Source organism: Eretmochelys imbricata, chromosome 13 (assembly GCF_965152235.1).
Source record: "Eretmochelys imbricata isolate rEreImb1 chromosome 13, rEreImb1.hap1, whole genome shotgun sequence".
Classification (NCBI taxonomy): domain Eukaryota; kingdom Metazoa; phylum Chordata; order Testudines; family Cheloniidae; genus Eretmochelys; species Eretmochelys imbricata.
Genome location: NC_135584.1, coordinates 32876204 through 32902833, shown reverse-complemented (window position 1 = coordinate 32902833; position 26630 = coordinate 32876204). Strand labels below are relative to the sequence as shown.

The 26630-nt window shown below is 47.8% G+C and overlaps 2 protein-coding genes across 2 annotated transcripts; one reads left to right on the top strand and one right to left on the bottom strand.

Annotated features, from left to right (window-relative positions):
• The first annotated feature begins 5589 nt into the window (after nucleotides 1-5589).
• Nucleotides 5590-6546, top strand: LOC144273126 (olfactory receptor 11A1-like). Its single transcript, XM_077831601.1, has one exon. It carries the CDS (start codon nucleotides 5590-5592, stop codon nucleotides 6544-6546), a length of 957 nt encoding a protein of 318 aa, XP_077687727.1.
• Nucleotides 6547-23580: 17034 nt separating this feature from the next.
• LOC144273906 (olfactory receptor 11A1-like) lies at nucleotides 23581-24598 on the bottom strand. The gene has a single exon (XM_077832620.1). The coding sequence runs from the start codon at nucleotides 24547-24549 to the stop codon at nucleotides 23581-23583; it is 969 nt and encodes a 322-aa protein (XP_077688746.1). The 5' UTR covers nucleotides 24550-24598.
• Between the last annotated feature and the right edge of the window lie 2032 nt (nucleotides 24599-26630).

Sequence of the window (26630 nt, the reverse complement as noted above, 5' to 3'; positions counted from 1 at the left end):
GCCTGTCCTTAAATTGGGAGTGACTCCAAGCTGGAATTGTCCTTCTGACATGTTTGGAGAGTGCCTAACACATGATGGGGAATACTCTTCTTAGAATATATGTCATAATATATATTATTATATATTATGACATATATTATCATGTTCCAGTTGTTACAGTGATTATTATAACAACAATGGACTTCCACGAAGTTACTCCGGTGGCTAAATCCTTAGCTGGTGTAGAACAGAGTAACTCCATTGACTATAAAAGACCAACACTGATTTATACCAGCTACAGACCCACCCCTGTTATCTACCTGCCTATCTCTATCTGTCATATCACAGCCTTCAGTGTCTGTGCAGCTACGTTGGTGTGAGATCAAAATCAGGCACAGAACACTTTCTTGTAAACTATGTTTTCCAGAGAAAAATAGTCCAGTCCTACTCATATTGAAGTCAATGGGAGTTTTGTAATGGACACCAGTGAGAGCAGTATAGAGTCCAAATATTGATTAATTACAAAGACTAAGAAAGGTTGTTTCTTGCACTTCTTGATTCAAGTTGCTGGGGGGAGGATGGGCAGAAATCTGTCAATCTTGGGATAACATTAAATAGAACGAGGTTCCTTCAGTCTCCTCACAGTCATGGTGTTTCACAATAATTTCCATTTTATCTACATTGTCTAGGTATAAGGGCCCTGATTCTCTGCTGCCTTGTACCTTGTGTCATCATTAACCTTTGCACAAAGGGAGTGTACCAAATAATTGCTGAGAGCTTCTATTTCCAATGTGCTTATCTGAACCTCTAGACTCTTAACTACCTTTGAAAATCTGGCCTTTCAGTTCTTTGGAACATTTCACCCCTTCTCTAGACACCTGAGGAGAACACAAAAACTTCAAGTACAATTGTCTCTGATCCAGCTGTATTTTTTCTCAGATTTAGAATCCACATCATCCCTCCACCAGCATTTGGTGAGGCATGATTTCCCTTTACAAAAATCATGTAGACTCTTCCCCAACAAATCATGTTAATCTATGTTTCTGATAATTCTGTTATTTACTATAGTTTCAACCAATTTGCCTGGTACTGACATTATGCTTACTGGCCTGTCATTGCCAGGATCGCCTCTGGAGCCTTTTTTAAAAATTAGCATCACATTAGCTATCCTCTAGTCATCTGGTACGAGATGATTTAAATGATAGGTTACATACCACAGTTAGTAGTTCTGCAATTTCACATTTGAGTTCCTTCAGAACTCTTGAGTGAATACCATCTGGTACTGGTCGACTTGTTACTGTTTAGCTTATCAGTTTGTTCCAAAACCTCCTCTAATGACACCTCAATCTGGGACAGTTCCTCAGTTTTATCACCTAAAAAGAATGGCCTCAGGTTTGGGAATCTCCCTCACATCCTCAGCCATGAAGACCGATGCAAAGAGCTCATTTAGTTTCTCTGCCATGGCCTTATCTTCCTTGAGTGCTCCTTTAGCATCTCAATCACCAGTGGCCCCACTGGTTGATTGGCAGGCTTTCTGCTTCCGATGCATTTTTAAAAAAATTGCTGTTACTTTTTGAGTCTTTGGCTAGCTATACTTCAAATCCATTTTTGGCCTTTCTAATAATATTTTAACACTTCATTTGCCAGAGTTTATGCTCCTTTCTATTTTCCTCACTAGGATTTAACTTCCACTTTTTAAAGGATGCCTTTTTGCCTCTCACTGCTACTTGTAAAGCTGTGTCCCCACACTTGGGTAGGCTGTACCCCAGAGGCTCTGAAATGCTAAAAACAGTAACAATTTCAATTCGGTGAGACTTCATCAGCATGGAACAAAGCTTCATCTTTCTTGCTTCATTTGTGGTGTGAAAAGGGTTGTTCCTTTGCAGAGCTGAACTAAATTTAGTTACAAGGGACCAGATAGTTTTTATGCTTTTAGGCTCCTAAAGATGCAGATAAGGTGCCTACTGAAATTTTTCAAATGCACCTAGGCACCTAACTCCCATTGATTGCAATGGGAGTTAGGCACTTAAACTGCTTCGGTGTCATTGCCAATCCAACTAAGCAACTATCTGCACCTTTAGGTGCCTAAATACGTTTGGATCTCTGGCCCCAAATTTTTTATTTAAAATAAGGAGAATTATGGACAGTTCACATGATATTTTGCACAAATATTAAGAGTGGTTGGCAACTAATAAAAAGGTCTGGGAACCCAGCAGAACTGAGGCAGGAAAGATCATAATGCTCAGTGAGTTACAGGTGGGGTTTTTATAGTTTAATGGGAATTGCATGCCAGACTCCTACATGCCCACTGCATGTAAATATATAGGTGGGAATATTCAAAGTGCCCTAATAGACATGGATGCTCAATTAATGGGAACTTGGCATCCAAATCCCCGAGACAGCTTTGGAAAATCTCATCCACTGATCTGTGACAGTTCCATGGGTGATTGTTCTTCTCATTTTGTTCCATTTGACCCATCTTTCCTTGAATAACTCCATGACTAATCTAATATGGGTAATAAGAAAAGGAGTACTTGTGGCACCTTAGAGACTAACCAATTTATTTGAGCATAAGCTTTCGTGAGCTACAGCTCACTTCATCGGATGCATTCAGTGGAAAATACAGTGAGGAGATTTGTAGACACACAGAACATGAAAAAATGGGTGTGATCATACACACTGTAAGGAGACTGATCACTTAAGATGAGCTATTACCAGCAGGAGAACAGGGAGGGGGGGAGAGGGAGGGGAGAAAACCTTTTGTAGTGATAATCAAGGTGGACCATTTCCAGCAGTTAACAAGAACGTCTGAGGAACAGTGGGGGGTGGGGGGGAATAAACATGGGAAATATTTTTACTTTGTGTAATGACCCATCCACTCCCACTCTCTATTCAAGCCTAAGTTAATTGTATCCAGTTTGCAAATTAATTCCAATTCAGCAGTCTCTCATTGGAGTCTGTTTTTGAAGACTTTTTGTTGTAATATTGCAACTTTTAGGTCTGTAATCGAGTGACCAGAGAGATTGAAGTGTTCTCCGATTGGTTTATGAATGTTATAATTCTTGACATCTGATTTGTGTCCATTTATTCTTTTACGTAGAGACTGTCCAGTTTGACCAATGTACATGGCAGAGGGGCACTGCTGGCACATGATGGCATATATCACATTGGTAGATGTGCCGGAGAACTAGCCTCTGATAGTGTGGCTGATGTGATTAGGCCCTGTGATGGTGTCCCCTGAATAGATATGTGGGCACAGTTGGCAAGGGGCTTTGTTGCAAGGATAGGTTCCTGGGTTAGTGGTTCTGTTGGGTAGTGTGTGGTTGCTGGTGAGTATTTGCTTCAGGTTACCAAAAGAAACTACACCATTTGCTCAAGAAACTCCCTGAAAAAGCACAAGAACAAATCCGCACAGACACACCACTGGAACCCCAACCTGGGGTATTCTATCTGCTCCCAAGAGCCATAAACCTGGAAATCCTGGATGCCCCATTATCTCAGGCATTGGCACCCTGACAGCAGGATTGTCTGGCTATGTAGACTCCCTCCTCAGGACCTACGCTACCACCACTCCCAGCTATCTTTGAGACACCACTCACTTCCTGAGGAAACTACAGTCCATCGGTGATCTTCCTGAAAACACCGTCCTGGCCACTATGGATGTAGAATCCCTCTACACCAACATTCCACACAAAGATGGACTTCAAGCCATCAGGAACAGTATCCCCGATAATGTCAAGGCAAACCTGGTGGCTGAACTTTGTGACTTTGTCCTCACCCATAACTATTTCACATTTGAGGACAATGTATACCTCCAAATCAGCGGCACTGCTATGGGTACCTGCATGGCCCCACAGTATGCCAACATTTTTATGGCTGACTTAGAACAACGCTTCCTCAGCTCTCGTTCCCTAATGCCCCTACTCTACTTGCGCTATATTGATGACATCTTCATCATCTGGACCCATGGAAAAGAAGCCCTTGAGGAATTCCATCATGATTTCAACAATTTCCATCCCACCATCAACCTCAGCCTGGACCAGTCCACACAAGAGATCCACTTCCTGGACACTACAGAGCTAATAAGCGATGGTCACATAAACAACTCCCTATACCGGAAACCTACTGACCGCTATTCCTACCTACATGCCTCCAGCTTTCACCCAGATCACACCACACGATCCATCGTCTACAGCCAAGCTCTACGATACAACCGCATTTGCTCCAACCCCTCAGACAGAGACAAACACCTACAAGATCTCTATCAAGCATTCTTACAACTACAATACACACCTGCTGAAGTGAAGAAACAAATTGACAGAGCCAGAAGAGTACCCAGAAGTCACCTGCTACCGGACAGGCCCAACAAAGAAAATAACAGAATGCCACTAGCCATCACCCTCAGCCCCCAACTAAAACCTCTCCAACGCATCAGCAAGGATCTACAACCTATCCTGAAGGACGACCCATCACTCTCACAAATCTTGGGAGACAGGCCAGTCCTTACCTACAGACAGCCCCCCAACCTGAAGCAAATACTCACCAGCAACCACACACCACCCAACAGAACCACTAACCCAGGAACCTATCCTTGCAACAAAGCCCCTTGCCAACTGTGTCCACATATCTATTCAGGGGACACCATCACAGGGCCTAATCACATCAGCCACACTATCAGAGGCTCGTTCTCCTGCACATCTACCAATGTGATATATGCCATCATGTGCCAGCAATGCCTCTCTGCCATGTACATTGGTCAAACTGGACAGTCTCTACGTAAAAGAATAAATGGACACAAATCAGACGTCAAGAATTATAACATTCAAAAACCAGTTGGAGAACACGTCAATCTCTCTGGTCACTCGATTACAGACCTAAAAGTTGCAATATTACAACAAAAAGTCTTCAAAAACAGACTCCAACGAGAGACTGCTGAATTGGAATTAATTTGCAAACTGGATACAATTAACTTAGGCTTGAATAGAGAGTGGGAGTGGATGGGTCATTACAGAAAGTAAAAATATTTCCCCATGTTTATTCCCCCTCACCCCCCACTGTTCCTCAGACGTTCTTGTTAACTGCTGGAAATGGTCCGACTTGATTATCACTACAAAAGGTTTTCTCCCCTCCCTCTCTCTCACCCCCCCCCATTCTCCTGCTGGTAATAGCTCATCTTAAGTGATCAGTTTCCTTACAATGTGTACGATAACACCCATTTTTTCATGTTCTGTGAGTCTATAAATCTCCTCACTGTATTTTCCACTGAATGCATCCGATGAAGTGAGCTGTAGCTCACGAAAGCTCATGCTCAAATAAATTGGTTAGTCTCTAAGGTGCCACAGGTACTCCTTTTCTTTTTGCAAATACAGACTAACATGGCTGCTACTCTGAAACCTAATATGGGTAGTAAGACATTCCATTTCTCTCAGTTCGTCAGTGGTGTTCAACCTTCTTCCAGTAGATGGTGTTTGGTTTTGTGACCACAATGATGAAAGCCATTCATTGACGTAGGACTGCATTATAAAGGCTGGGTCTAGTCCCCGAATTGTTCTGGTTTATTGTCTGTCTGTGCTTGATTGGTGCACTGTGCTTTCTCTAGACATTGCACACATGGCAGATGTTGAGAGGGGAAACCAAAGCGATGTTACAGAATTCATCCTCCGCGGGTTCAGGATCCTCTACCCATTCCAGATTGGTCCCTTTGTGCTGGTTCTGCTAACGTACCTCACCACCGTGGCTGGGAACACCCTGGTCATTTTCACCATTCTGGTTGACCAAGGCCTTCACACCCCCATGTATTTCTTCCTAGGGAACTTGTCCTTCTTGGATATCTGGTACACATCCAACATCGTCCCCAAAATGCTGCAAGGTTTCCTGGCTGAGAAGGGTGTGGCGATTTCCTTCAGCGGCTGTGTCATGCAGCTTTATATCTTTGGCTCCCAGGCAGCCACCGAGATCCTCCTGCTAACGGTGATGGCCTACGATCGCTACTTGGCAATATGCAGGCCGCTACGTTACACATCCCTCATGAAGACGAGGGAGTGCATTAAGCTGGCATCCTGCTCTTGGCTGGGTGGCTTCCTCTTCAACCCAGTGATAATGGCCTGGATTTACAGACTACGTTTCTGTGGCCCTAATGAAATCGACCATTTCTTTTGTGACTTCATGCCCCTGGTCAAGCTGTCATGCAGTGACACCCACCTGATCACCTTAGCGGCATTCTTGCTGTCCTCTACAGCCACCCTGATCCCCTTCCTGCTAACCCTGACATCCTACTCATTCATCATCACGGCAATAGTAAAAAACCCTTCCAGCACTGGGAGGCAGAAGGCCTTTTCCACCTGCACCTCCCGCCTTATTGTGGTCAGCACTTTCTATGGGGCTCTGGCCATGGTCTACATGGTGCCGACGGCAAGCGCAACCATCAACCTAAACAAAATGTTCTCCCTTCTCTACAGCCTGGTCACCCCATTGCTCAACCCCCTGGTCTACTCCCTGAGAAACAAGGATGTGAATGATGCTCTGAAGACAGTGGCCACTAGACTGTTGGATTTTCGAAGGAGGTAGAGCCAAAAAGGGAGCATGAGGAATTTAAAAATGAAAACTACAGTAGAACCTCAGAGTTACGAACCCCTCGGGAATAGAGGTTGTTCATAACTCTGACATGTTTGTAACTCTGAGCACAACATTATGGTTGTTCTTTCAAAAGTTTACAACTGAACATTGACTTAGTACAGCTTGGAAACTTTACTGTGCAGAAGAAAAATTTTGCTTTCCCTTTAATTTTTTTAGTAGTTTATGTTTAACACAGCACTGTGCTGTATTTGTTTTTTGGTTTTTTTCCCTTCTGCTGCTGCCTGATAGCGTATATCCAGTTCCCATTGAGGTGTGTGGTTGATCGGTCAGTTTGTAACTCTAGTGTTCATAACTCTGAGGTTCTACTATCCTGGGCCGCATTCCCACCTGGTGTAAACTGACATAACCCCATTTGAATCAGTTCAGCTGTGCAAGTTAGTACTAGCTGCAGAGTTGGTCCATGCCCCTCCCCTCCTGCCTCCCAGATTTAACAGACAAGGCAATCCCATGTTGTACTCCAGCTGCATCCTCAGCATTGAATCCTTGTTCAGGAGTTACTAGATCTGCCAAGTGCCTATCACTCCACATGCTGCATTTGTCCTCCATGGACTGCAGTAACCTGGGGTTTGCTGTCCATCAGGACAAGGGATGATTTTGGGGCAGATTTGTAAAGGTGTTTAGGTGCCTGAGGATTCAGGTAAGACACCTAGTGTGTTTTTTCAGAATAGCATCTGTTGATTTCAATGGGAATTAGACACATAGGCACATCTGAAAATCCCATAGTATGTCCACACAGGGAGAGTTAGAACCATAGAAATGCCGGGCTGGAAGGGACCTCAACAGGTCATCAAGTCCAACCCCCTGTGCTGAAGCAAGACCAATAAACCAAGGCCAGCCCCAAGAGGCATCTGTCCAGCCTGTTCTGCAAATGTCCAATGACAGGGACTCCACAGCCTCCATTGGCTTTGATCATTTTCGTTGCTCTCCTCTGGACTCTCGCCAATTTGTCCACATCTTTCCTTAAGTGTGGCACCCAGAATGGGAGACAGTACTGCAGCTGAGACCTCCCCAGTGCTGAGTGGAGTAGAACGATGACTTCCCATGTCTTCCATACGACGATCCTGTTAACACACCCTAGAATGTGATTAGCCTTTTTCGCAACTGCATCACACTGTTGATTCATGTTGCATTTGTGACCCATGGGAACCTCCAGATCCTTGTCCACAGTGCTGCCCTCTCATAGACTCATAGACTATGAGAGTCAGAAGGGACCTCAGGAGGTCATCTAGTCCAACCCCCTGCTCAAAGCAGGCACAATCCCCAATTTTTTTGCCCCAGATCCCTAAATGGCCCCCTCAAAGATTGAACTCACAACCCTGGGTTTAGAAGGCCAATGCTCAAACCACTGAGCTATCCCGCCCCCCGGCCAGCGATTCCCCGGTTATAGCTGTTCCTGACTAACTCCCTGTGTAGACCTGCCCTTAAGACAGAGTTCAGCACTTAAAGAAAGGATTCCACTGCCTCTATTTGCATGGGAAGTGCAACATATTCTCCCCAAACTCGTAACCCTCAGAATTTGACTGGCAATAAAGTGCCAGATTTCCAGCATAGCTCCATTGCAGTCAACAGTCCAACAGTGTAAATTGGCATCAGTCCATTGGAGATAGTGGGCCAGACCCTCTGCTGGTGTGATGCAAGCGTCACTCCCATGAAGTCACTGTAACTGTGATTTACAGCAGTGGAGGGTCTGGCTTGTGATTTATACTGTGGTTAAGATTTTAAAAGCCGTGTCAAAGATTTTGATGCCTAATTTCCATTAAAATTGTTCCCAATGGCTATTTACTTTCTTTATTTAATTAGCTTTGGAATTTTACAGGCTCCAGTAGACAGATATAATTATACAATGTAATTAGGACTTGGATTGATCCATTTATTAATAACTAATCAGGATGAATATCATAAACCATTTCCCAGAAATATTTTTTCAAAAATTGAACTGAGTTCACAACCAGACTTACCTGAATAAAGATTCATTTGGAATTAATTGATGTTGTTGTGGGAGCTGACAAAGGTTGCAGAACTGGGACCTCGTTCTGTTAAGTGTTATCCACAATCTATGCCCCTGAAGAGCATACACTCCAAAAAGACTTGAATTTGTCCTTGAACAGCTGGGTGGAAGGACAGTACAGTGGTTAACATTCTACATCCAGAGGTGGGAAATCCAGGTTCAAGGTATGGCTCTACCATGGACTTTGTGTGTGACCTTGGGGCAAATGGCTTGGTCTCTGTGGGCCAGATTTTCACAGGGATTTGCGTGCATACACTGTTAAGATGAATTTTTTAAATCCTGCCAGGAGCTAGATTCACAAAGGGATTTAGGCACCTACCTGCTACCTTAGAGTATCTTCAGGGGGAACCAAATTTGATAATGGGCTGTTCAGCCTAACAGAGAAAGGTTCTAACACCATCCAATGGCTGGAAGTCAAAGCTAGACAAATTCAGACTAGAAATAAGGCATAAATGTGTAAGATTGGGGGAAATTAACCATTGGAACAGTTTACCACAGGTCGCAGCAGATTCTCAATCACTGAAAATTTATAAACCAAGATGGGATGTTTTTCTAAGAGATCTGCTCTAGGAATTATTTTGGGGCAGATCTCTGGCCTGTGTTATACAGGAGGTCAGACTAGATGATCACAATGGTCCCTTCTGGCCTAGGAATATATGAAACCAGAGAGGTGGCAGATCTCTGTCCAAGTCCCATCTCCCCCTGACGCAGAGGGGGGACCACCTGAGGCATGGTTATCCCATGCCCCAGCTACATAACCAAACCACTGGGCTAAAAGTTATGAGGGAGGTCCTCCTCTTCCTCATACTCCAGCCCATCCTCACCTTGCGTAAGCTCACCTATATGGGACCAATCCGATAGGTGAGCTCTGAACATGCTTACCCAATTGGGCCCCGCGGGCAAGTGAGGCAGAGGCCTGGCTATCTCCCCCCAGCTCGTGCAGGGCCCTGGGACTCAGCTGTCAGGATGGCTGGCTTGGGGCTGCTGAGCACATGCCCAGAGGCACCTAGGGAAATTTTCCCTCAAAAAAGCAGGAGCTTAGTGAGTTTAGGCACCAACGGCGTTTGACGGCCCTTGAGCAGCAGTTTTGTGCATCCCCAAGGGGCCTAACTCTGGGATCTGTAGGCCTAAGGTGCCACTTAGGTAGGCAGCCACCTAAGTGCCTTTGTGAATTGGGCCCTTCCCTAACTGATTTTGAAAACCCCACTAGGTGCTTCTCTGCATCTTTAGGCTTTTAAATACCTTTTCAAGGATGCCCCCTTTGCCCCCCCTCCATAGAATCATAGAATATCAGGGTTGGAAGGGACCTCAGGAGGTCATCTAGTCCAACCCCCTGCTCAAAAGCAGGACCAATCCCCAATTAAATCATCCCAGCCAGGGCTTTGTCAAGCCTGACCTTAAAAACTTCTAAGGAAGGAGATTCCACCACCTCCCTAGGCAACGCATTCCAGTGTTTCACCACCCTCCTAGTGAAAAAGTTTTTCCTAATATCCAACCTAAACCTCCCCCACTGCAACTTGAGACCATTACTCCTTGTCCTGTCATCTTTTACCATTGAGAATAGTCTAGAACCATCCTCTTTGGAACCACCTCTCAGGTAGTTGAAAGCAGCTATCAAATCCCCCCTCATTCTTCTCTTCTGCAGACTAAACAATCCCAGTTCCCTCAGCCTCTCCTCATAAGTCATGTGTTCCAGACCCCTAATCATTTTTGTTGCCCTTCGCTGGACTCTCTCCAATTTCTCCACATCCTTCTTGTAGTGTGGGGCCCAAAACTGGACACAGTACTCCAGATGAGGCCTCACCAATGTCGAATAGAGGGGGACGATCACGTACCTCGATCTGCTCGCTATGCCCCTACTTATACATCCCAAAATGCCATTGGCCTTCTTGGCAACAAGGACACACTGCTGACTCATATCCAGCTTCTCGTCCACTGTCACCCCTAGGTCCTTTTCCGCAGAACTGCTGCCTAGCCATTCGCTCCCTAGTCTGTAGCGGTGCATTGGGTTTTTCCGTCCTAAGTGCAGGACCCTGCACTTATCCTTATTGAACCTCATCAGATTTCTTTTGGCCCAGTCCTCCAATTTGTCTAGGTCCCTCTGTATCCTATCCCTGCCCTCCAGCGTATCTACCACTCCTCCCAGTTTAGTATCATCCGCAAATTTGCTGAGAGTGCAACCCACACCATCCTCCAGATCATTTATGAAGATATTGAACAAAACCGGCCCCAGGACCAACCCCTGGGGCACTCCACTTGACACCGGCTGCCAACTAGACATGGAGCCATTGATCACTACCCGTTGAGTCCGACAGTCTAGCCAACTTTCTACCCACCTTATACTGCATTCATCCAGCCCATACTTCCTTAACTTGCTGACAAGAATACTGTGGGAGACCGTGTCAAAAGCTTTGCTAAAGTCAAGATACAATACATCCACTGCTTTCCCTTCATCCACAGAACCAGTAATCTCATCATAGAAGGCGATTAGATTAGTCAGGCATGACCTTCCCTTGGTGAATCCATGCTGACTGTTCCTGATCACTTTCCTCTCATGTAAGTGCTTCAGGATTGATTCTTTGAAGACCTGCTCCATGATTTTTCCGGGGACTGAAGTGAGGCTGACTGGCCTGTAGTTCCCAGGATCCTTCTTCTTCCCTTTTTTAAAGATTGGCACTACATTAGCCTTTTTCCATTCATCCGGGACTTCCCCCGTTCGCCACGAGTTTTCAAAGATAATGGCCAATGGCTCTGCAATCACAGCCGCCAATTCCTTTAGCACTCTCGGATGCAACTCGTCCGGCTCCATGGACTTGTGCACGTCCAGCTTTTCTAAATAGTCCCTAACCACCTCTTTCTCCACAGAGGGCTGGCCATCTATTCCCCATGTTGTGATGCCCAGCGCAGCAGTCTGGGAGCTGACCTTGTTAGTGAAGACAGAGGCAAAAAAAGCATTGAGTACATTAGCTTTTTCCACATCCTCTGTCACTAGGTTGCCTCCCTCATTCATTAAGGGGCCCACACTTTCCTTGGCTTTCTTCTTGTTGCCAACATAGCTGAAGAAACCCTTCTTGTTACTCTTAACATCTCTCGCTAGCTGCAGCTCCAGGTGCGATTTGGCCCTCCTAATTTCATTCCTACATGCCCGAGCAATATTTTTATACTCTTCCCTGGTCATATGTCCAACCTTCCACTTCTTGTAAGCTTCTTTTTTATCTTTAAGGTCCGCTAGGATTTCACCGTTAAGCCAAGCTGGTCGCCTGCCATATTTACTATTCTTTCGACACATCGGGATGGTTTGTCCCTGTAACCTCAACAGGGATTCCTTGAAATACAGCCAGCTCTCCTGGACTCCTTTCCCCTTCATGTTAGTCCCCCAGGGGATCCTACCCATCTGTTCCCTGAGGGAGTCGAAGTCTGCTTTCCTGAAGTCCAGGGTCCGTATCCTGCTGCTTACCTTTCTTCCCTGTGTCAGGATCCTGAACTCAACCAACTCATGGTCACTGCCTCCCAGATTCCCATCCACTTTTGCTTCCCCTACTAATTCTTCCTGGTTTGTGAGCAGCAGGTCAAGAAAAGCTCCCCCCCCCAGTTGGCTCCTCTAGCACTTGCACCAGGAAATTGTCCCCTATGCTTTCCAAAAACTTCCTGGATTGTCTATGGACCGCTGTATTGCTCTCCCAGCAGATATCAGGAAAATTAAAGTCACCCATGAGAACCAGGGCATGCGATCTAGTAGCTTCCGCGAGTTGCCGGAAGAAAGCCTCATCCACCTCATCCCCCTGGTCCAGTGGTCTACAGCAGACTCCCACCACTACATCACTCTTGTTGCTCACACTTCTAAACTTAATCCAGAGACACTCAGGTTTTTCTGCAGTTTCATACCGGAGCTCTGAGCAGTCATACTGCTCCCTTACATACAGTGCTACTCCCCCACCTTTTCTGCCCTGCCTGTCCTTCCTGAACAGTTTATAACCATCCATGACAGTACTCCAGTCATGTGAGTTATCCCACCAAGTCTCTGTTATTCCAATCACGTCATAATTCCTTGACATCACCAGGACCTCCAGTTCTCCCTGCTTGTTTCCAAGGCTTTGTGCATTCGTATATAAGCACTTGAGATAACCTGCTGATCGCCCCTCATTCTCAGTATGAGGTAGGAGCCCTTCCCTCACAGACGTTCCTGCCTGTGCTTCCTCCCGGTATCCCGCTTTCCCACTTACCTCAGGGCTTTGGTCTCCTTCCCCTGGTGAACCTAGTTTAAAGCCCTCCTCACTAGGTTAGCCAGCCTGCTCGCAAAGATGCTCTTCCCTCTCTTCGTTAGATGGAGCCCGTCTCTGCCCAGCACTCCTACTTCATGGAACACCATCCCATGGTCAAAGAACCCAAAGCCTTCTCTCCGACACCACCTGCATAGCCATTTGTTGACTTCCACGATTCGACGGTCCCTGCCCTGGCCTTTTCCTTCCACAGGGAGGATGGACGAGAACACCACTTGCACCTCAAACTCCTTTATCCTTCTTCCCAGAGCCACGTAGTCCACAGTGATCCGCTCAAGGTCATTCTTGGCAGTATCATTGGTGCCCACGTGGAGAAGCAGGAAGGGGTAGCGATCCGAGGGCTTGATGAGTCTCGGCAGTCTCTCCATCACATCGTGAATCTTAGCCCCTGGCAAGCAGCAGACTTCTTGGTTTTCCCGGTCAGGGCGGCAGATAGATGACTCAGTCCCCTTGAGGAGAGAGTCCCCGACCACAACCACCCGCCTCCTTCTCTTGGGAGTGGTGGTCGTGGAACCCCCCATCTCAGGACAGTGCATCTCATGCCTTCCAACCAGCGGAGTCTCCTTCTGCTTTCTCCCCCCAGACATATCATCTGGTCCACTCTCCGCAAAGGTACCTGTGGAGAGAACATGAAAGCGGTTAGTTACCTGTGTCCGCGTTGCTGGAACCCGGACATTCCCCCTTCTTCTTCTGGAAGTCACATGTTGCCAAGCTTCTTCACTGGCCTCTTGGCTCCGCTGTGCAACCTGCTCTAAATCTTTAGAGCTTTGTGCCCGTAGAAGCATATCCTGACTTTTGTCCAGAAAATCCTCAGTTTCTCGTATGCAACACAGGGTCGTTATCTGTTGCTCCAGACCTTCAATCTTCTCTTCCAATATGGAGACCAGCTTGCACTTTGTGCAGACAAAGTCACTTCTGTCCTGTGGAAGAAAGACAAACATGGCACACCCAGTGCAGGTCACAACAGCTGAACCCCCCCCTTCCATATCACCTTCCTACTATGAGCTTCCTCAGAGAAGTTGGCAAGATGTAAGCCTCACTGGGCTCACTCCAGGCGAACTCCCAGGCAAACTCCTGCTGTGTGCTGCTCTGCTGTTCCCCGCCGCTCAGCTGGTTCGCGAAGCTCTGGCTATTTTTAAACAGCCAGGCTTCCCTGAAACAAACAAACAGACGGCCCCAATGCCCGCCCCCTGCAGGCTACCAGCCAATCAGGCACTCGCTCAGGCTCTCACACTGCCCTCCCAGCAAACACACACTCAGATACTTACTCAGCAAACACGCGCTCGGATACTCACCGATCCCAATTCCTCAAATTAGTCACGTACAAAAGACAGCTCAGGTTTGGGAATCTCCCTAACATCCTCAGCCGTGAAGACTGAAGCAAAAAATTCATTTAGTTTCTCCGCAATGACTTTATCATCTTTAAGTGCTCCTTTTGTACCTCGATTGTCCAGGGGCTCCACTGGTTGTTTAGCAGGCTTCCTGCTTCTGATGTACTTAAAAAACATTTTGTTAATACCTTTCGAGTTTTTGGCTAGTTGGTCTTCAAACTCCTTTTTGGCTTTTCTTATTACATTTTTACACTAATTTGGCAGAGTTTATGCTCCTTTCTATTTACCTCATTAGGATTGGACTTCCACTTTTAAAAAGATGCCTTTTTATCTCTCACTGCTTCTTTTACATGGTTGTTAAGCCACGGTGGCTCTTTTTGAGTTCTTTTACTGTGTTTTTTAATTTGGGGTATACATTTATGTTGGGCCTATATTATGGTATCTTTGAAAAGTTTCCATGCAGCTTGCAGGGATTTCACTCTAGTCACTGTACCTTTTAATTTCCATTTAACTAACCTCCTCATTTTTGCATAGTTCCCCTTTCTGAAATTAAATGCCACATTGTTGGGCTGTTGAGGTGTTCTTCCCACCACAGGAATGTTAAATGTTATTATATCATGGTCACTATTTCCAAGTGGTCCTATTACAGTTACCTCTTGGACCAGATCCTGCGCTCCACTCAGGACTAAATCGAGAATTGCCTCTCCCCTTCTGGGTTCCTGTACCAGTTGCTCCAAGAAGCAGTCATTTAAAGTATCAAGAAATTTTGTCTCTGCATTTTGTCCTGAGGTGACATGTACCCAGTCAATATGGAGATAATTGAAATCCCCCACTATTATTGAGTTCTTTATTTTGATAGCCTCTCTAATCTCCTTAGCATTTCATCATCACTATCACTGTCCTGAAAGTCACATATTGTCGTCTAGGGCCACGTAACTTGGACCTGTGAGACTCAGTCAGGAACACAGGTACTGACACACCCGAAAAGAGCAGTGATCCCTCTAATTTGGAGTCCTGTCTTAAAGAGTGGCCAATATCAGATACTCTAGAAAAGTATTCAGCTCCCTTAAAGGCTTTTGCACAATCTCATATATATGGGGAATGTTTTCCCCAGACAGTGATGTTGTAGCCATGTTGGCAGCTGGATATTACAGAGACAAGCTAGGTGAGGTAACATCTTTTATCGTTCCAATAAAATTGGTCACCCACCTTCTTTCCCCAGACAGTTAATTCTTGGCCTATGTCATGAAACCTTCTATGTTTTATACTTTGTTGGTGTAACTAGACATCTTCATTCCTTCTCAGGTGATTATCAGGCCCCAATTACTGTAGTATCTGAGCACCTTACAGTCCTTAACGTATTTATCCCCACAATGCCGCAATGAGATTGGAAAGCCTTTTTGTGCCCATTGTACAGATGGAGAACTGAGGCCCTAAGTGATTCCCCCAAAGGCCCCCAGGCCCTAACCCTGACCCTGAGGGAGATTCTCTGTCCCATTCATCAGTCCTTAACCTCTCGCACATCCCCTTTTTGTTCATCTCCTCCTTAAATTAAACTCCCCCTGAGTCTTTTCTGAGGTTGGGATATTCAAAGGGACCTAAAGAAATTAGAAAATCAGGGGCATTTGGCCACCGGACTCCCTTGAAATTCCCAGCCCCATTCAGCAGGTGGGAAAAGAAGAGACGCTCTCATCCCCCAGCTCTGAGACACCAGGCGCAGCGCAGGAGCCTGCAGGTCAGCGCCAGCAGAACAGGGCGGGAGCCTGCTCGCCTCCTGCTAGTGCCTGAGACACTGACCAGCAGCACAGCAGGGAAACTGCCTCTGCCCTGCCCCGTGCACAAAGGGAACCGCCAGCAGCCATGCACAGACCCCTCGCCCTCTCCTGCTCCTCCCCTCCTTGGCCACCAGAGACACGCTCTACCCCAGCTGCACTCTGCAGCCCAGCTGAGGAGTGAGTGTGTCTGGGCCCAGATTCAGTGCAACGACATGCTCCCAGCCATGCTCTGCAGTGCCACAGGGGCAGGGAGTAGGAAGTGAGATGGAGCAGGAAATGCACAGTCCCGGTGTTCACCTGAGAGACAGCTCCAGCTGGTCTCCTTCCCACTACGGCACTGTTTCGTCCTCTGTGAGAGCCCCAGGATCTGACAAAGGGCTCGCCTAAGGGGTGTGACTCTCCAGCGCAGTAGCCTGCCACGTACTGACACTCCATGGACCCTGCAGCAGCGCACTCAAGATTCCCTAGCACACTTTGACCTGCCCCCGTTTCAAACACCCCTAGGGCAAAGTCCACTAGGGGACTTTTAGTGCATGATAGCAGGGTCTGCGCGGCCCCTTACTGCACGGCAACCTAGAGCACTGCAGATTTCCACCCCAGCCTGCCATGCACTGACTCCCTGTGTGGACAAACCCCAGGAAGGATCAGATTTAAATTGAATCCACAGCAGGAAACTGCAATGCTGAGTGGATGTGGGGATTGGGACGTGGTTTCCACTTCCAGGCTGCTTCCCTCAGTGTCTCCAGCTCTCAGAGCTTGTCTGCAGGGTGAGAGAGCGCACTCAAGAGCACTGGGATTTCTAAAGGGCACCAGCAAGTTGCACGCGAACTGACTCGTATAGACTCTTGCTGGCGCCCACTGAAATTTCCTTTGTGCACAACGTTTGGTGCCCTGTAGAACTGACACCTCACGGTTGTGCACCACCACCCCACATGGACAAGCCCGCATTCGCTTGGCAAAGACACCTACCTTCTACTGCTGCTCTGGGCTGGCGCTTACTTTCTTGCTTGAAATGCACACATCTTCATGCCTCCTGCTCTGGAGCCTTCCAGAGTTTATAGAGGAAAGCTGCCTCTCGCTGGCTCAGGCAGCTGTTGGGATCTCCACTGTGGCTGCTGATAATGATCCCCTTGAAAGAGCCCTCAGGAGGGAATTCAGTGCTATATTGCTTGTTAAAACAGTGTAAACATCAATCTACACTACAGAGTTAGGTTGACGCAAGGCAGCTTATATCAACCTAACTGTGGAAGTCTCTACACTTAAATTTCGCTCCTGCCAAAGTAACTGCCCTGCTACGCTGACTTAATAATGCTTCCAGAGGCGTAGCGTCAAGGTCAATGTAGTTAGATCGATGCAGTGTCAGTGTAGACGCTGCCTTGCTTATGTCGACTGTTACTGGCTTTCAGGAGCCTTCCCCACAATGCCCTGCACTGACAGTACAATCAATACCAGCGCTCCTGGTGAGGCCGCGCACCGACGAGACAAGGAGCAAAGTGTAAACACGCACAAGCGATGTAATTACTGCAGCAGCGGTATGTCGACGTAAGTTAGGTCAACTTAGTTTTGTAGTGTAGACATGGCCTGATGAGTAGAGCAGAATGAGTTCCTTAGCATTAGGCCCATAGAAGTTATTCTTTGCTGACTGTCTGGGCTAGATTGCCCATTCGGGGATGAATGGACAGGAGTGATATATGTAAGATATGGGAGGGAATTGTTCTGCTCTGTTCAGCTCTGGTGAGGCCTCGGATGAAGTGCTGTGTCCAGTTCAGGGCGCCACACTTTAAGAGGGATGTGGACAAATTAGATACAGTGCAGGGGAGAGCAACAAAAAATGATAAAGAGGTTTAGAAAACCTGACCGATAAGGAAAGGTTGAAAAAATTGAGCATGTTTAGTCTAGAGAAGAGAAGGGTGAGGGGGGACATGATCCCAGTCTTCAGAGATGTACCAGGTCATTGGAAAGAGGATGATGATCAATTGTTCTCCATATGTACCAAGGGTAGGACAAGAAGGAATCTATAACAAAACATGCAGGAGGTGGGAGACACTGTGGAATCACAGAGCAACCTTGTGGCCCAGCAGAGAGACCACTGGACTCGGACTATTCCCAGCTGTGCACCTGGCCTGCTGGTTGACTGTGAGCAAGGCACATTGCGGCTCTGTGCCTCAGTTTCCCATCTGCAAAATGGGAGTATTGCTGTAAAGCTCTTGGGGATCTGCTGATGAAAAGGACAATAGCAAAGGTCAGTCTTTTGATTATTAGCGAGCCCCAGTGGCACGTCAACTGCAAACTTAGATGAGAACTACAGCTGTCTAAAAGGCATCACCTTTTACCAACCTTTTTCTCCTTCTGTTTGAAAAACTAGAAAATAAAATGTCAAAAAACTTTGTCAATGTAGAGTTAAAGTGTCTGGTGATAGCTCGGGCCCTTCTAGAATGCTGTGTTCCGCTAAACTCAGACTTCTGAAAACCAGGAAACACAGAGAGAAGGTGAATGCCTACACAACCTTAATTCTGCCCTACTTGAGCAATGCCCCACAACTCCCATAATGCACACACTCCCATTCTGCTTTTTCACTAGAATAGACAGGCGCTACCTGCACTTGCCCTGTGCTCAAACACGGATCCCACTCCCCCAACAGAACACTACCCATGTATAATTTAGAAGCTTCTTCATCCGCTTTCACAACCCCTTCACACAGGGCACCACCTAAACCTAGACTTCCCCCTATCCAGATTTAAATCCACAGACTGTTCTCATGTCCCACCTCACTACTGACAATGCCCATTCCAACACAGAATTGTGTCCGCTGTGGCAGGAGCAGGGCGCTGGGGTTTTCTAGTCAGGGGTACTGTCAGTGGGGAGGTGGGTCTGTGCATTCACAAAGGGACTTGGGCATTGAGTGTCACAACTCCTATCTTTTTGGTGCCTAGAAAAATCACAGGGCTCCACAAAGCCTGTGTGGTGCCCCCACAACGAAGGAGGAGAGATCAGCACCTAAGAATGGGATCCATAGAAGGACAGCACACTCAGCTGAGAGATTCCTGAGCTAGCTAATGGGAGACGATGAGGAGAGGGGGGTGTCCTCAGCACCACCCCTCTCCAGAAGTTCAGCACCTAAATCTGGGCTGGAGGGGGAAGCCTTGCTCTGCTTGGGACTCTCAGCCCCTCTCTTTGAGTTAGACACAGACGCCTCCTAGCTTGGAGTCCAACGTTTAGGCTATGCCGGCGTCACACCCTGGGTTCAATTCCCCCTTCCCCAGAGTGGAGAAGGGATTTGCCATCCCTCAGGTAAGTGCACTAACCACTGGAGTTATTGGCGATATTGGTGGGAGAAGGACTCCCACAGTCTCTCCCATTGAAGCTGTTCCTCTTGGCATAAATAATGAAAGAGGCCTTGGCCCAGAGACAGCAAATACGAAAAGGGCTCTGTAGCCTGGAAGACCAAGTGCTCCCTGGGATGCAGGAGACCTGGAATCCGAATGACTCTTTCATTATTTTAAAATCTAGGAATCAATTAATTCAGATCCACCCATCTAACCTCTTGCTGCCCCATCCCCGAATTAACCCACCCCAACAGAATTAACCCACCCCTCCCACACCCCACCCCAAATAAACCCCACCCCAACAGAACCTCCTGCCAGGGCCCCCCGCCCATCCCACCTCCCTGCCACACCAACCCCTATCTCGCCAAAAAAACTCATGCCACAAAGTCCCCTAATAAACCCCCCCGCCCAGAAAACATCACCCTGCCCATACCCTTTGTGATGGGTTCCCCCAGGGTGCCACTTGGAACTGGGGTACCACTGAGCCCTGCTGACCCACCAGCCTGGGCTCCCTCCTACACTATACTGCTGTGACAAGCTACAAAGCCCTCCAGGCTGTCTGTAAGCAAGGACTGGCCTGTCTCCCAAGATCTGTGAGAGTGATGGGTCGTCCTTCAGGATAGGTTGTAGAGACTACAATACCCACCTGCTGGAAACTACAATACCCACCTGCTGGAGTGAAGAAACAGATTGACAGAGCCGGAAGAGTACCCAGAAGTTACCTACTACAGGACACGCCCAACAAAGAAAATAACAGAACGCCACTAGCCATCACCTTCAGCCCCCAACTAAAAAATCTCCAACGCATCATCAAGGATCTACAACCTATCCTGAAGGACGACCCATCACTCTCACAGATCTTGGGAGACAGGCCAGCCCTTGCTTACAGACAGTCCCCCAACCTGAAGCAAATACTCACCAGCAACCACACACCACACAACAAAAACACTAACCCAGGAACCTATCCTTGCAACAAAGCCTGTTGCCAACATATCTATTCAGGGGACACCATTCTAGGGCCTAATCACATCAGCCACACTATCAGAGGCTCGTTCACCTGCACATCTACCAATGTGATATATGCCATCATGTGCCAGCAATGCCCCTCTGCCATATACATTGGCCAAACTGAACAGTCTCTACGTAAAAGAATAAATGGACACAAATCAGACGTCAAGAATTATAACATTCAAAAACCAGTTGGAGAACACGTCAATCTCTTTGGTCACTCGATTACAGACCTAAACATCGCAATTCTTCAACAAAAAAACTTCAGAAACAGACTCCAACGAGAGACTGCTGAATTGGAATTAATTTGCAAACTGGACACCATTACATTAGGCTTGAATAGAGACTAGGAGTGGATGTGTCATTACACAAAGTAAAACTATTTCCCCATGTTTATTCCCCCCCCCCACTGTTCCTCACATGTTCTTGTCAACTGCTGGAAATGGCCCACCTTGACTATCACTACAAAAGGGTTTTTTTTCTCTCCTGCTGGTAATAGCTCACCTTACCTGATCACTCTCGTTACAGTGTGTATGGTAACACCCATTGTTTCATGTTCTCTGTGTATATAAAATCTCCCCACTCTATTTTCCACTGAATGCATACGATGAAGTGAGCTGTAGCTCACGAAAGCTTATGCTCAAATAAATGTGTTAGTCTCTAAGGCGCCACAAGTCCTCCTTTTCTTTTTGCTTACAGCTTGGAATCCCTGGGTGTTCCATTCACAGGCTAAAAATCCCTTTAGCCTGAGTCCAGCACTTCCCCCCTGTTCAGTCTTTGTTCCTCAGGTGTTTCCAAGTGTGTTGTCGTAGGGAGAGTGAGTCCCAGTGTGATGTCATTTCCCCCTTTTTTATCTTCTTCCCACTTGCTGGAAAGCTCTTTTGTTGTGACCTGAGTCAAACAGTTCCCATGGTGTAGTGCTATCTCTGAGAGCTTTTGTCATAAATATAAAAGGAAGGGTAAACATCTTTAAAATCCCTCCTGGACAGAGGAAAAACCCTTTCACCTGTAAAGGGTTAAGAAGCTAGGAGAACCTCGCTGGCACCTGACCAAAATGACCAATGAGGAGACAAGATACTATCAAAGCTGGAGGGGGGAGAAACAAAGGTTCTCTCTGTCTGTGGGTTGCTTTTGCCAGGAACAGAAAGGAATGGAGTCTTAGAACTTACTAAGTAATCTAGCTAGATATGCGTTAGATTCTGTTTTGTTTAAATGGCTGATAAAATAAGCTGTGCTGAATGGAATGGATATTCCTGGTTTTGTGTCTTTTTGTAACTTAAGGTTTTGCCTAGAGGGATTCTCTATGTTTTGAATCTGATTACCCTGTAAGGTATTTACCATCCTGATTTTACAGAGGTGATTCTTTTACTTTTTCTTCAATTAAAATTCACATTTTCAGTCACACATACATAGCCAAATGTCATAACTTCACATAAGACGATAGCACATACAATCCAATGAGATATTACTGTCGAGCAGATCTAGACTTTTAGAATGATACCTCACAAGGCCTACTTTGTACAAAACATATCCTGGGGAATATTGGGGTGCCAGGGTGTCACACCCTGCATGCCTCAAAACCCTTCCTCCCCCACTACTCTCCATCCCCCATCCCAATTCCTCAATAAACACACTTCTTAAAACCACCTACACCTCCGTCCCCCACCATCCTCAAACCACTTCCGCCCCCCAAACCTTTCTCCGTCTTCACCCAAGCACCCACACACACTGCCCCACAACCCTTACTCCCCCCTGGGCTCTTATGCTGGCCCCAATACCCAGGTCCATCTACGCCACACATCAGCCCAAATGCCCCCAGCTCCTGGCTTTACCGACCCCCCCCACTTCTTCAGCCGCTCCTGTCCCCTGGGGCTCACCCCGGAACTCCCTGCAGACCTCCTCACCCCTTTACCCTGGCACCAGCATCCCACCTTCACTGTATCTGGGGCTGGGGACCATTCACCTCCTTAGCCCTCCCCTTCCTTGTCCCCTTGGGATGGTCGGACGGCTCAGCCCCCACTAACTCAGAGAAGCCCCCACAGCAAATCTGTGAGCGATGAGAGCCAACGGGCCGGAGCAGAAAGCTGGGCCCAGCCCCACAAGACACTGAGCGGGGGGCAGGCTGGCTCTCCAACCCCCCTTTCCCCTCGCTGGTGCCTCATCTCTGCACCAGGCCAGGGTAGAAACAGCGAGAGAAGGACCTGGCAGTTTTACTGACCTCCCCCAAAGGAGATCTTCACCAGCCCCCCCAGGGCGCTGGTTCGAAGGGAGCAATCCGTGGCTGGCCTGCTCTGGCCTCTGCTGAGCAGGAGATCAGACTAAAATGACCAGAATGGACTTTTTTCACCTTAAAAGCTATGAATCTCCAAGCTCCCCTCCCCTCAGGACGAATGGGTTTACAGGAAAGCATGACTCTTGCAGAGTGGAGAGAAGGTGTGTACATGGCGTGGGGGGGATTGGGAGTCCAGGGCCCCCTCTCTCTCTCTCCTGTCCCCTGCTCAGCTGAGAAGAAAAGAGCACAGTGAAAACCACAGTGATCTCCTTGGGGCACGGACCATTCCTCTCTGGAAAGAGCCCAGGACGGAGCAATGCACCGACAAGCTAGTAATAAATCATAAACCTCAAACGTCGGCAGGGCGTCTACAGTGCGACAGAGAAGGGGCTGGTTAAGAACTCCACATACAGAGCTGAACAGAGGAAGGCCGTCCGCAGTGTGCAACAGCAACTCGCATTGGTCCCACAAAGCCCATGAACAACTATACAGATTCTTGAGCACCAGCTCCTGGCTCCTGGTCCGTTCACTTACTATTTATCAGAGCTGGTGACAGCTTTTCAGTAACAGCAAATTCCAAGACAAAATTGAATTTTGCTTAAACAATTTTTTCATGGGAAATGTTTCCTTCCCTCGCAGATGTTGATTTTTTTTTTTTTTTTTTTTTTTGGCCAGGAACCTGAAAACACCACAGCCAATTATTTTTTCCAGTTTCCAGCTGGAAGGTTTTAAATTTCGCCTGCCAAAAAACAAGACTTTTTCATTTTCCAGGTTTTTGGGTCCTTGATGAAAAGTCAAAATTTTCTGCCAACCCCTCCCCCCCAAATATATTTTCAAACGTCTCTGTTCTTTACAAATATGTATGTGCACAAGCATGTCTTTCATACAGCACGTTTGTATCAGGGTCATTTGGCCCTGCTGCTTTGACAACAGAAACCTAATGGATTGACCCTCATTTCATTCAACTAGTCTGGATTCTTTGTAAGGGTCACAGCTCTCCTGACAGCATTTCTCAGGGCCTCCTGGACCTCTCTGTTTCTCAGGCTGTAGATGAGCGGATTGGCCAGGGGAGTCACGACTGTGTGGCCGATGGAGAACACTTTGTTCAGGGCTCTCCAGGTACCAGATTTTGGTAGCATGTAGACAATCATTATGGTCCCATAGAAAAGTGCCACCATAATGAGGTGAGAGGAGCAGGTGGAAAAGGCCTTTTGCCTCCCGGTGGTGGATGGGATTCCCAGGATGGTCGCAATGATACAAATATAGGAAGCCAGGGTTAAGAGAAAAGGGGAAAGTGCATCTAGGAAGGAAAATATATAAATAAGTGGGGTGATCTGGCTGGTGTCGCTGCAGGAGAGTGGAATCAGTGAGGTGAGATCACAAAAGAAATGGTCAATTTCATTAGGGCCACAGAAAATTAACTGTGGCATAAGACACATGAATATTCTACAAGCTAGAAATCCACTTATCCAAGACCCAGCTGCTAGCTGGAGACACAGCCTGCCATTCATAAGGGTGCCATAGTGTAGCGGTTTGCATATGGCTAAATACCTATCATAAGACATCACTGTCAGGAGATAACACTCTGTAGTTACCAGAGAACCAAATAAAACCAATTGTATCATGCAGCCCTCCACAGAAATGGTTCTGTTCCCAGTCAGGAGACTGGCCAGCATCCTAGGCAGGATGGTGGAGATGTAGCAGGTCTCCAAGCAGGACAAGTTCCCCAGAAAGAAGTACATGGGGGTGTAAAGGTGCTGATAAGCCACAACTAGCACAACAATGAGGATGTTCCCAGCCATGGTCACAATGTAGATCACTAGAAAAAGCAGAAAGAGAAGGATCTGCAGCTCGGGGAGATCCCCAAACCCCAGGAGGATGAATTCCGTGACGGACGTTTGATTTTCCCCTTCTCCTTTCTCCATGAGGTGCATCCTGTGACAGGGAAAAAGTAATGAGCATCGAAAGATTTGGCTGTACCGGGAAATTCAGTCGATAGCCATCATTTGATCCCCTAAGAGTTCCCACTGCAAATGGAGAGCTGGGTTTATATTCTCTCACACCAGAGAAACTGCTTCAGGAGCTGGAGACTCCACCACTTCCCTTGGTGCTTTGTTCCAATAGATAATCACCCGCCCTGGCAGCAGACTGCGCCTTATTTCCCATTGTCGTGTGTCTGGGTCTAGCGCCCAGCCCTTGGTTCTAGCTGTGCCTGTCCCTGGGAAATGGAAGAGCCCTTTGGTAACCAGTGGTTTCTCCCCACGGAGATATTGAGACCTCTACTCAAGTCACGTCTCCACAAAACTGATTTTGTGGCTCTATTCTGCAGCCTCCCCAACCTCTCCGCGTCTGTTTTACACCATGGCCCCAGCCCTGCACACGGTATTCCAGCATCGGTGTCACCAGGGCTCTCTGCAGATGAAACCCGCCCCCTGCTCCTGTTCTCTGCTCCCCTCTTTATACAGCCAAGGACATCACCAGCCCACGGCCCACCCCACCGCTCTGGGAGCTGATGTTGGGTTTCTCGCCCTCTGTAGCCCCTACCCGTGCTGTGATGGGGGCCATGGTCACACCCAAGAGCTGCACCGGGGAAGGGCAGGAGGGAGGTGGCACCATGGCCATGCCTGCGAAGAGGGAGTGATGCTGACCCACAGCACAGATGGGAAAGTGACTCTGCCTCCAGCCGTGACCAGGCACAAATCAAACCACCCTCGGGGCAGACGCACACGCCTCCTCTCGTTCATAGCACAGTAGTGACTGGTCCAGAGATACTGACACTGCTGACAACGAATTACCAGCTATGACTGTTAACTATTAATTATTGGCTGTCCATCACTGATTGTGTTGTGGCAATGGCAGGGGATCAGGTCCTTACTGCGCTGGGTGCTGCGTAAACACCCAACAATTAGTAACAATTCCTGGCTCGGAGGGCGCTGTGTTGAACTGCAGGCAGAGTCTTTGCCGTATCCCAGCTGCCACAGGGACCCCCTAACTCAGCCCTGCCAGCCGCTCTCTCACTGCAGCAGTACCGGGGCCTGGGGTGGGAGATACGGGGGGAGAATGGAAAGTCTGCCTGTGCCCGGTACTCATCCGCCCCCGTTACTGCCGTGTCCGAGCTCCTCGCAATCTGTAACCTGTTGATCTTCACGCCACTCTTGTGACTTAACATTGGGAGCTTGGGTGCTTCTGAAAATCCCACTCGGTGCCTAAATACCTTTCAAAACATGATCCAAACTGACTCAAAGTCGACCAGCAAGGCTGCGGCTGAGCAGAGAAGGGACCCCAGGTCTCCCGTCACAGGCTGGGGCCCTAACAGCTGCGGGCCCCACGCGCTGGGGGAGATGAAGGGAGAGCAGTCAGTGCTCGGGCAAAGGTTGTGACACATACACAGGGAGCGCTGCTTCCTGACCTGTAAGGATTCCAGTCTCCGTTCTGTGCAGTTCTAACGTACACCCCTTTCCTGGGGAAGCTCAGCACCACCCACAAAATGCTGATACCCTCTCTGCTCCCACGGAAAGCCACGGAGCAGACGCTCAGCAGGAGACACGAAACATCTCAGTGCTGGGCTGGGAAGGTGCATCGGAATCTGCCCCCTAGGAAAGGCTGGAGAGGCAGCTGAGAAGCAACTGAAAACCTGAGGGTCCCTGAGCAAAAAATGAGCTGTCCAGAGGAGAGAGGGGACAGCCAGCCAGAGCGCAAGCGGGTGCGGGGAGGAGAGACAGAGGGATGTCTAAGGGCAGAGATGAGAGCTGGGTCTCCTTATGATCCATCCGTGTCGCTAGGTGCAAACCACAAAGCAATCAACTCTGAAGTCCTTCCTCCGGCAGAGCTCCCAGCATGTGAGGACACTGCACAAGGTGGTGTCTCAGACCAAGGGCTGCATAGGTGTAAGGACCTAAAATCTGCCCCGAGGCTAGTGACACTCACCTTCAATCCTCAGCATGCAGCAGCGTGCTCTCCGTGGCCAGGGATTGGGGCTGGTGTCAATCAGCCTTCGTAGCTCTGTTCCTGGCAG